General features: G+C 40.8%; 2 protein-coding genes across 2 annotated transcripts in view; one reads left to right on the plus strand and one right to left on the minus strand.

Moving 5' to 3' along the window:
• The window catches only part of LOC115391274 (protein spire homolog 2-like), a 22,728-nt gene extending 17,222 nt beyond the window's left edge, over nucleotides 1-5,506 (plus strand). Inside the window, exons 10-15 of the mRNA XM_030095400.1 lie at nucleotides 408-529; nucleotides 878-1,015; nucleotides 1,093-1,160; nucleotides 1,434-1,461; nucleotides 2,004-2,101; nucleotides 5,048-5,506. Of these exons, the coding sequence (XP_029951260.1) occupies nucleotides 408-529; nucleotides 878-1,015; nucleotides 1,093-1,160; nucleotides 1,434-1,461; nucleotides 2,004-2,101; nucleotides 5,048-5,453 (860 nt within the window). The 3' untranslated portion in view covers nucleotides 5,454-5,506. The remainder of the gene's footprint in view (nucleotides 1-407; nucleotides 530-877; nucleotides 1,016-1,092; nucleotides 1,161-1,433; nucleotides 1,462-2,003; nucleotides 2,102-5,047) is intronic.
• LOC115391637 (NACHT, LRR and PYD domains-containing protein 12-like) overlaps nucleotides 1-11,955 on the minus strand; it is a 435,710-nt gene that overhangs the window by 99,680 nt on the left and 324,075 nt on the right. The window lies entirely within an intron of this gene.

Raw genomic sequence — 11,955 nt, forward strand, 5'->3', positions numbered from 1 at the left:
AATGCTGAGAGGATATTGCAGTCTAACTTGATCGTCTGTCTGTACGAATGTCTGTGTTTTCCCATTGTTAATGTTTAGGGCTTATTGTTCTCTACATGCATGTGTGTGTGGTTTCACTACAAAAACAAACAACACACACTAGTTGCCCAACATGAAAACGAAATAGTTTGTGTGTAAATGGACATGTTTTCAAAACATTACAGAAGAAATCTGAAACTTTTCTGAAATGAAAATGTAAAAATGAAGTGTTTCCATTTGGAAAGCGTGCGTCAGTCTACCTAACCCTGTTAGTTCTTTCCCCTCAGCCAGTGATTGATTCATTGATTTCTCAGTCCAATGTCAGACATAGTGAGACATTTTCTGTCCGCTCTCGCTAATTGTCTTTTTCTGCTTTTTTCACCTTTCAGCCTCCTTCCCGGTCCACGGCTGGGTCCCGCCCTCTCCGGCCCGCCTGTCTCTCAGTGCAGTTGACGAGATGACCGAAGTGTCGGAGTCGAGCTCCAGAACCGGAGACGAGCCCAAGTGGATGGTGAGGCAGCAGCAGGGCACCGTCTTCTACATGAAACTACAGACTGAACCTTGTATTTTCAGTTTCGTACATCTGCATTAGTTGTGATCATGTCTGAACATCTCTCTGACGTTGCACTGATTCTGGGAAAAACTTTACAGGATATAACTTTAATGTTTCAGAAGACTTCTTTCTGAATGATCAGAATCTAAAGCCCATTTTTATTGTGTTTAAAATGTGTTCCAGTCATCTATGAGTTCTTAATTCCATCTTTCCCTCGGTTTGATGACACTCTCCTCCTTTCTTCTACTTCTCTTTTCTGCCATCTCTGGTGCATCTGTTGCCTTCTTCTTCTTCTGCGGTGCTCAGGAGGAGTTCAGCCACCCGGTGGAGAGTCTCGCCCTGACGGTCGATGAGGTCATCAACGTGCGCCGAGTGCTGGTCAAGGCGGAGATGGAGAAGTTTCTCCCGAGCAAAGAGCTGTACAACAACCTGAAGAGAGGGAAGGTGAGCTGGAGCTGCTCTCTGCTGCTCCAGTAACTCTCTGGAGCTGTTTCAGTGACTCTTTCCGTGGTTTCTCTCAGGTTTGTTGCTGCTGCAGGGTCAAGTTTCCCCTCTTCTCATGGCCGTCCACCTGCTTACTCTGTAAAAGGTATCACCCCACGTTCATCTGTCTCTGATTTGCTTTATTCATTCTGCAGTCAGAAAGAAAACTACATGTGATGTTTCCTCTGCCATCCTCTCATGCTCTGAACACAGTTCTCCTCTTCATACCTCCAGAACAGCTGTGAACTCTTAACTCTCTCAGCTTCTTTCTGACTGAAAATTAAATTCAGTTGAACTGGTTTCAAGTGTTTAGAACAATATGTTTTCATGCCAGACGTATCAGTGGAGTTCCTTTAATGAATTTGTGTTTTTGCTCCAGATCAGTGTGTGGCTCCTGCAGTGCAAAGGTAACTAAACCTATTAAAAAAAACATTTCCATGTTTCTTTACAAAACAACAATGACACTTTTTATTATTATTATTATTTAGTTGTCACCGCTTAAGCTTGTTTATGTATGTTTGTTATTTTATCATTACTCTTATTATAACTGCACTTTTAGGCCCCGTTTACACAACGTTACAAGTGAAAATGCATCGTCTTTGCGTTTTCGTTGCGGCGATGTTGATAATATATGCCAACAATGATATAGTTGGCACATGGATCCACTCATAAAATGCTGTTTGTTTTTGTAATGAAACCACACATTGGTGCTCTGCTCATGCTCACCTCGTCATTTAAGTGTTTGTTTTTCTGTTCACTTCTTTTGTTGCTTCTTTTCATCTGTTTCTTCAGTTCTGGCCGTGATGGAGGTTTGAGTCGTTTATTGTTGTGTTTTTGTTTTTGTGTTTGTTGCCTTTGTGTGATGTGTGTGTTTGAACCTGTTAGTCGTACTTTTCACCATCTACTGTATAATTGTTTGGGTTTTTTTGTTTTTTTTTTTTGTTTGCAGATGAAGATTCCTTCGAAGAAGATGGCCCACATTCCCGTCTACACGGTGGGCTTCCACAGCACCCCCAAGAGCCATGGACAGAAAAGCCAAGTCTATAAGTGAGTGTGTGTGTTTGTGTGCAGGAACCTTCAACATTCACGAGTCCAACAAGAAATGACACCATTTAATATTACTGTTGGCAGGTTGTTTAACTTTATTAATATTTTTGGGCACATGGTGGTGTTTGAGGTCATAGGTCACAGGAAAATGAGGACACAGTTCTCAACAGATGAGGAATGGACAATTGGGACAAAAACGTACAACTTTCTATAGGAAAACCCAGTAATGTTCATTATTTACTTTTTCAACAAAGAAACCATCACTCCACTGGAACATTTAAATTGTCATTACAGCCATAAAACGATGTATAACAACTAAAAACCAGAAAGAATTGGCACAATTAGACAGAATGACACACAGGATAGCTAAAATGTTACAGAAAATGATTCCAAACAGAAACACTGATAAGATACTTAAACAATGTAAGTGTAATCCTCAGATAATCCTCAGATGGAGCCTGATAAACATAGAGAATCACAAATAAAGTCACCAATCATGGATGAAGTGTTTGCGTCCGTTTGGCGGATCCCTTTGACCTCCAGCCGAGCTCGAGCCCTCACGTCCCTTCAGAGGCTTGTTGTTCAACTCGGGGGCCGTCCGAGGTCGCAGCCGAGCCTCCCTGAGTGGATCGCAGCCGACCTCCCAGTTGGTGCTCGGACCCTCCTCGCCCTCCTCGTCCTCCTCGTCCTCCTCAGCCGCTCAGCGCGGCTCCCGTTCGGGGTCGAGTGCACACGAAGGGGCTGAGAGGGCAGCGCAAATCTGTTTAAGTCGTTCGCTGACTGCTAACCTCCTCCAGCCTCCACGGTCACCTCAGCCAATCATCGGCCGCCCCCTCTCACCCTCCTCTGTGTGTGTGTGTGTGTGTGTGTGTGTGTGTGTGTGTGTGTGTGTGTGTGTGTGTGTGTGTGCCTTATATAATCAGAGCCTCTTCAGCGCCTCTAAGCAGTTGTTATGTAATAATTACCCAGCTGTCATTAGCATCCTCACTCCTCCTGTGTGTGGGGCGAGCGAGCTACACACACACACACACACAGAAAGAGAGAGAGAGAGGCCATGCGGGCAGAAAGAGAAGGTTTTATAACAGCCAGGGTTAAAAACTGCCAATGATCTGCTGGATACTCTCCCGCACGCCACCATGTTTACGCCTCGCTCACTTCAAAGGAGCCCAGGAGGTTATGCAGCTGTAAATCACTGTTTACTGTCAATATGGAACACTGCATCACATCAGTCAGGCCACCATCGCTCTAATTTACAGTTTAAAATCTTCAAATGTGCAGAGGACATGAAGTTTACAGGGAATTCATGAAAATACTGTATAACAGGCTTGAAGTTTAGATATGGTTATTGCAGTCCTTTAAATTGAGTTTGTGTGCCACATATATGAATAAAATGTGCTTTAAAAGCACTGAACTGACAAAAACACTGCATTTTTTTGTCATGGACAGCTTTAAAAAGTCTCTGTTTTCAATGCATTAATGTGAAAAAAAAATGTTTTCATGTTATTGAGCTTCACTGCAACATTACCGTAAAAAAATGACTTGGTAAAAGCAAGATTGATTTGGACTTCTAAGCCGATCTGAAGAGCGCAGGGTCCTGCTATGCTCACGGACAGTGAAAATCTGACAAGTAAGAGAGAACCAGGCCATTGATGGCATTAAAAACAATCGGTAACACTTTACTTGAAGCCCCCCTGCATAACACATTATAAGTACATTCATAAAGCATTATAATGCCATTATAACATGTGTAGCTATAGTTATAAACATTCATAGATGATCACAATGCCAGGACCTAACCCTAACCCTAACCTTAATCCTATGCTGTATACTGCTGTATAGTGAGTTATAAAGCATTGTGATCATGTATTAGTGTTTATAACTACTTATAATGTGTTATGAAGAGGGGCTTCAAGTAAAGTGTTACCAAACAATCAAACAAAGAACTTTAAAATCGATTCTAAAACAAAACTGGAAGCCAGTGGAGTGACGACAGCACGGGGGTAAAGTGTTCATGTCTAGATGTGCCCGTGAAAAATGGGGCAGCAGCTTTCTGTACAAGCTGGAGACGCGAAATTGAAGACTGGCTGAGGCCAACATAGAGGGCATTCATTCCAGTAGTCTGGCCTTGAACTGATAAAATCATGAATAGTCTTTCTCAGATCGTTCCGATTGACAAACGGCTTCACTTTGGCTAGGAGGCAGAGCTGAAAAAAAGTTTGCTCTGACAACGCTGATTAGCTGATCAGTTTTGGTCAAATCTAAGCCGGTTGTCGAGCATAACCCGAAGGTTTATAACGAAAGGTTTAAAAGAAGGGGGCCGGAGCGCTGGGGTTGGCTGGCAAAACGTCGGACATAAGTGGCGTGACAAAGAAGATACTTTCTGCTTTGCCGTCATTTAAATGCAGAAAGTTCTGCGCCAGTCACTGCTTTACGTCTTTAATACACTCCAGTAGTTTAGTAGCAGTGTTTTAATTTGATCTCACGGGCAAATAAATGTGCAAGTCATCCACATAAAAGTGTGTTTTCTTATGATTGATCCCAAGAGGATGTACAAAGAAAACAGAACAGGGTAGAGGACAGAACCTTGTGACACCTGACAAGGGAGAGAAGCACAAGAGAAGCAGAGGTCGTCAATCATAACAGAGAAGCTCCTATTTGCCAAGTATGACCTGAACCATTGGAGAGCAGTGCCACAAAAACAACATATTACCCTAGGCGAGATACAAGGACTGTATGGTAGACTGTATCAAAGGCCGCTGTGAGGTCGCACAACAGGATTCTCAGCTTCCACAGACGAGGCAATATCATTGTCAGAACGTTGTCATGTAAACATGAAATGTTTCAGAATCACAATAGTAAAAATGTTTCCTTTTCACTTGAAAACATTGTCGTGGAAAAGAGGCCGGTGTCGCCTTTATGAAAGCTGTCTGTTCTATTTACCTGCAGGTCCCTGCGCAGTCTGTCCCGCCGTTCGGTGGAGGAGGAGTTCCCTCACCTGTACGCTCACGGCTGCACGCTGCGCGACGTCTGCGCCGAGTGCACCAAGTTCGTGGCCGACGTGATTTCGTCCAGCCGCCGCAGCCTGGACATCCTCAACAACACGCCCAAGAGGGAGGCCAAAGCAGCCGCCGCCGCCACAGCCGCCGCCACTGCTCAGAGACCCACGCTGCAGCGACAGGCCCACCTCGACCCCGACACCCACCCGGACCTCCACCCACATCCACAGAGTGACGCCCACCTCCCCCCTGCCCCTCACGCCCACCTCCATCAGCAGCACCTGCTTCACGCCTCAACGCCGTCCCGCTCGCCGCAGCCGCGCCGCACCGGGACCGCCAACAGCCTGAACCAATGAGCGAACTGACCGACACTGACCGCACTGTGCTCAACTCACCGCAGCAGGAGGGACCGCTGGGGGGTCTCTAAGAGGGTCTTCGTCCTTCAAGATTCAGGCTAGAGATTCTTGTGGAGATCTATAAGGGTCCATAAACAGGTCTCTTCCTGGTCTTTAAGACATCTTTAGGGGGTCTTTAGGGGTTCTTTAAGGGATCCACTAATGGGTCATCAAACATTTTTCAGAGCTTTTTAAGCTTTCATTCTGGGGCCTGCTGACGTTTTTTTGAGTATATGCTAATGGGAATTTTTGAAAGTACCTCAAGGTGTTTTAAAGCATTTTTTCAAGGCCCTTCATTGTCTGTTGTTTATGTTCTACAATAGTCTTGTAATGGTTCTTTAAGGATCCTTCAGGCTCATTGGAGGATCTTCATGGGATGTCCAGGAATCCCTTCAGGGGTGTTTAAGGTGTCTTAAAACACCCTTACAGGTTAATACCTAATATTTATTCAAATATAAGTGGTGAGGTTTTCAAGAGTCCTTGGAAGATTCCTGTGAGGGTCCTGAAGGTGGTTCAGGGGTCCTTAAGCATGTTTTCAGGAGTCTTTGAAGGCCCCTTACCATTTACTCAAATATATGTTAAGGGGTCTTCGGTGGACTTTTTCCAGTTTTTTCAGGAGTTTTAAATGATCTTTAAGAGACATTTGAATCAGTAGTTTTAAACCATTTTTCTTTGAGTGCCCCCAAGATAGCCTGAAAAGACCATGGACGCTCTACCTGACCTCTGATCAGCTGAAACATTACCATGAAGCCAAACACTGTTGGTTGGACTCTCCCACTGGCACTGGCCAGTTTCCAAGTTATTTTTGAGTTTATGAAAAATGTTCTTTTGCATTTCATTTTTTCTTTGCTCATCTCAGAGCAGACAAAGCCTTGGTTCCTTATTAACACTTGCAACTCCCCCAATGGGTTCCAAATCTGGGATGCACCGCTTTAAGGGGTCTTCAAGTGTCCATTCAGTAAGGGTTTGCCATGGGCTCTGCATTTGGCTTTACTGTAATGTTTTATCAGCGATCAAAAGGGAGATCCGCAAACTAAGAGGCAATCTGAAGGATTCTATAGAAAAAGAACTAGAAACTGCTGCTTTCAGGGTCTTTGGAGGTCGTTAAGGGCAGTTTGTCAAACATTCCTTAGTTGTTTTTAGGGGATTTTCATTGCCTTTTTTTTAAGGGACTTTTAAAGACTCTCCTAAAGATGTCTTTTGGTGTTGGAGTTTTATGATCGGTTCATACAAATACAAACGTAAGGCTTGTTTAGCAATTAGCAGCTTGAACACAAAATGCAAGAGACAGAAAAATAAACTGGAAAGCTTTCAAGGTTTCAGTCGTTTATCAGGTCTCTATCTCGCCTGTTGCATTGTGCCGCACAGCAGAGTGCAAATGTAGCTTTTTTTCACGTTGTGAAAGTCTTTAACTCTGGCCATGTGTCCTCTTCATGGTGGCTTTCCATGTTTGGAGATGGATGCGACGTGATTTCATCGCCTCCTTCGTGTCTTTCTGCAGATCGGGAGCAATTTCAGTGTCAAGCTGGTAAATTGTGCTGTTTAGATGCAGAAAACCCATCAACACAAATTCAAGCATTAGAACGATCAGTTTCAGGTTAAATTCATAAAGCTTTGAATCTCAGTTTGTGGTGGCTCAGTTTTCCGCACACAGGCTCAGAAATAAAACCGCGTAAGGGCGCTTCTTTGATTATCGCTTGTGACGCTATCCTATACAGAAGTTAAAAAAGCAACATGAAGCAGTTTCTGGAGCTACGTAGGATCTTTTTTAACTGCTCGACACCTCCTCCACCTCACCTGTCATGTATGATCATCCACATCTCACACACAAAGACTCACAAACTGTTCTCGCGGGAAAATTCGGGGAGCTGTGGGCGGGGTCGAGAAAGACGGCGGAGGTGGTTTGAGCATTAGCGTTTTAGCTCTCTGTGGTTGCCTTGTTTTAGTCATGAATGTACCTTTTCGAAAACCCGACGTGTACGATGAAAACGCTCCGCATATACAGTGTTTATTTTTCAAACTTTTCCCCTTGGAATGAGGGATTTGTGAGTAAACAAGCGGCTGCTGCACTAGCGAAGCCTCCTTTGCCGTCTTTAGCCTGTAGAGTCCCCGGGTCTGACTGGAAGAGGGTGCTGATGGCGGGAGCGACACTGTGAATGTACCGGCGGGAGGTTACTGGTGGTGGGGTGTGGGGAGAGGGGTGGAGGCTGCATCTTTTCATCCCGACACCCGCAATGAAACTCCCGCCTCTTTCACGCTCTGCCGACGGACGGATGGACAGACGGACGCTTGCAATCTGCTCTGGTTTTGTAAACACAAAGAATAAAAAGCGGGAAAAAATCAACTGCAATAAAATGTAACGACCAACACAAGAAGCTCCGCCTCCGAGAGTTTTTACCATCTGCAAGAGCTGCCATCCGCCACTCGTAGTGTTTCAACAGTGTTCCGTTTTCTGTGTTGGTACATTTGTTTGTTAAGCAGCTCATGTTCAAAATGAGTTATGAATGTAATTTTCAATCTAGAGAATAGATTGAGATTCACTGATTTGTCATTTCTGTAGTTCGCTGGAGAAACTGACATGTTGTCCATCAATCAGCTTTTACTCATTTTTGAAAAAAAAAATCAAACATGTTTAAAATCATAAAACAACACTGCAAAAGAAAAAAAGAAAACCACGCCATTCGATTTTTTTTTTTTTTTTTTTTTTTTTTTTTAACATTAAAGACATTTCAGAATACTTTATAATACCAAAACAGGTTTGGTGTTCCTCAGGGTTTGAATGTGGGTCCACTTTACTTTGTGTCCGAGACTCCAAGTTAATAATCAATCCTTTTTTCTTTTTTTTTTTTTGGGGGGGGGGGGCATAATTGAGACACAAACTTTAGTCTCTTGTTCATATGAACCAGATTTTACTCTTCAGTCATGTCATATGTAGGAGAGGTTAGATTTTACAATCGTAAAAATGTTTGAGCACTGTGAAGCAACATGAAGCAGTTTCTGGAGCTATGTAGGATCTTTTTTAACTGCTCGACACCTCCTCCACCTCCTCCAAAATCAGAGATTTTGAATTGAATCATGACTTGCTTATTGAATGGAGACATTCAGTAAATCTGAGTCTTATCCGCATATAACTTTTTTAAATTGTCTCATATCTGAGGAATGAAATGTCAGACCATGAGTTTTTATAATTTGATGTGTGGGTGTGTGTGTTTGCAGAACAAGCCACGGCAGCTGAGCTCACTTCATTCAAAGTTAATGGAGGTGAACGGATGCCTGCTAACTGGCTCACAGATGTGACTCTGCTGGCAGCGAACAACAAACGCTCCTGGATCGAAGATCAGCTTGGGACTCTGTTGGAGGTCAGAAGTGTGTGCATTAAAAATGAGGAGAAAATATCTCCTCAGTATGGAACAAGAGGCTGAACGACACCTGATCCTCTGAAGTAAAGAGGAGAAAGCCCTTTTAATCCAGTCTGATATCAGTCTCACTGAATTAAAACAGCTGTTACGTACGTAAAAAGTGGCACTGAAATTCCACAAATTCACAAATTCAGCCTCGCTGTGGATTTGATGCTCCTTTTGCTTTGTCGTTTTTGATGTTTTTCCACTTTACAAAGCTGAATTGAAGCCTTTACAGGACATACTTGGTTTGACTCCTTGTTGAGCACATTTTTTTTCCATTGTAACATGATTTTTGAATTTCAATTTAAAATCAACAAACTGTTTTTCATTAAAGAACCCCTTATTTTTATGTTTATAACTTTTCTATCATGTTGTTTTGCTCATCTCAATGTAGGCATGTCTTTTATATCTATCTATCTACATATAAATATATATATATATATATATATATATATATATATATATATATATATATATATATATGTGTATATATATATAACCTGATCTAATATTATATATTATAATAAGATTAACAATATTATGATTTGGCCTAATGAATTAATAAACAAGTGGAAACTTTTATGTACAAAAACTGACATAATGAACATAAAAAGGCCATTAAAAGATATTAGATATCCACAGAAATGGCCACAAACACACACAAAACTACCATCGATAGACATAATGATAACAAAACATACATACAAAGGAAACAATATAGGAAACAAAATTCACAAAACGACCACAAAATATTAAAATTTATCATATCAAGGTATGACATAACAGAAGAAATGTGTTCAAAGACACACAAAAAACAACAGGTAGTACAAAGTCATTAAATTACTGCATAGAGTCAAAAAATAACTAAAAAGTACAGCAAAAATCAACAAAAAGACCATAAAGAGCCAATGAATGACCACAGAGACAAGACAACACAAAGCAGGCAAAACAAAAAAGGAAAAAAATTGACTTTAGAGATAGGTCACACGAGGACACAAAGAGACATGAAACACCAAAAAGTGTTCAAGTGACAAAACAAACACAGTAATACAAAGTTAACAGTCACAATGTAAGATCAAAACAATCATGCAATGACCACACAGAAAAGCCCTAAAAATAATCATAATTAATGAAAATACCACATGAATATATAAAGTGACATGAAGAAACATAGAATATAATATACTGAACCAAGAGTTTTAACACATTTCTGCTTCATAAAAACGTAAATATCCTCTTATTGACAATTCAAAGCAATGATAATAATTAAATTCATTTATTAGGATAAAAAGTTTGATAGAACCATTTTTGTGGTTTGCTGGTTTGTTTTTGTCTTCACCTTCACACACTTTTTTCAACCTGCTTTTAAAATAAACTTTGTTACATCTCGGAGTTCAGGTTGGGAGTTCTGGCGTCGGGTTCTGCCGAACTCCGTCCCAGTGGGCGGAGCCAGAAAGAATCCTCTTGAATAATTAATCAACCCACTGGCCGCGCCGCCATTGGCTGCCTCGCCTGTCATCCGCTCTCTCTTAGCCCCGCCCACAACACAGTGTTTTGGAAACAAGCTGTCGATATTCAGAGCCGGACCGGAAAAAAAGTCGACACTTCTTCACAATAAAGGAAGAAATGTGTCGATAAAATTTCAATTGAATCAAGTTTGATTTTGTTTATGAAATAAAACAAATGAGGGTAGTTGTTGTATGCTTTTTCAAATATTAGCACAAATCAGTACAAATATTTTAGGTTACTGTGAGAAAATCAAAGTGAAAACATTGCATCATACTTTGGTTTGTGACATTAGCATTCTCTCAAATCTTAATCTAAAATTAAATAAAACATAATTGATTAAATTTTTACATATATGTGCTGGAGATGCTGAGTGGATGTGCAGTTTTATGAATATAATATTTTCCTGGAGAAACGTTTTCTCATTTTTTGCCCAAGTGACAATAAAAGCTTAAGTGATTGATTTATTGTTTACAGACATACAGATAAATTAACTAATTACATCTATTTAAAGTTATAAAAAATTTTATTGACATGAATTAATTAAAAATCTTTTTTAAAGACTTTTTCCAGAATTATACCTTCCTCTTCGTGAACACATTTTTAGGAATTCTGTTCAATATTTGAACTTGAATATGGGAAGATCTGAACTTCATGAGACTTTATGAAGACAGTGAACCTGGACATTTAAGCACCTTTTAGACGGCAATGACTTAAAGAGAAAACAACAAACTTTGGTTGCAATTTTGAGAACGGCAGGGTGGAACTTTTCAAAAATACCCTGACTCCATTGCTATGTAAGCAGGCAAAAATTGAACTTTCTGATGACACTCCAACACCATGTCTGTGGAGATGGTGGAAATGCTGCGAATGGTCCTGTGAACCACTGCCCAAGTAAATAGTTCCTCAAGACATGCTCAAATCAACAAGTCCATTTACCTCCAGAGTGTCATGACTCCCAGTCCCTGTTCTCCTGGATTTGCTAGTTTTAGAGTTGACAGTCACCCGAAATAACAATCCAGCTTGGTTGTCTGTCCATGTGAAAGTCTGTGTACACACCATTATTAATGTTTATAGCGTATTATCCTTGGTGCGGGTGAGTGGAGTCATTAAAAAATAACCAACAGCACCAAACATGAAAACTACTGCCGTTCCCATGGAAATGGTGATGTTTTCAAAACACTGTCATGAAAATGCTAGGTGTTTTCACTTGGAACGTGACATTTTTGCTACAATGAAATTGAGTCAAAAGGAACTTTCTCAATCAATATAATAAGCTTATCTCTAAAAGCAGCAAATAGAATTGTGATTTTTACAGGTTTGTTTCAATTTTCAAAACTTTTTCAACCTTTTATTTTAATTTCTAAACGAAAAATATAAAATCTTTAATTTACATATTTCCCCACAATTAATCACATTAAATATTGAATTTCAATAGTAGTTCTTATTTTTCTCATTGTGAATTATTTATCATTAACTTCTTCCATTAGAATGCTCTGAAATGTTGCCCTAGATCATATTTCCAACCCCTCTGTGTGTATTTGTCATTAAAAGTC

Source organism: Salarias fasciatus, chromosome 7 (genome assembly GCF_902148845.1).
Source record: "Salarias fasciatus chromosome 7, fSalaFa1.1, whole genome shotgun sequence".
In the NCBI taxonomy this organism is placed as follows: Eukaryota; Metazoa; Chordata; class Actinopteri; order Blenniiformes; family Blenniidae; genus Salarias; species Salarias fasciatus.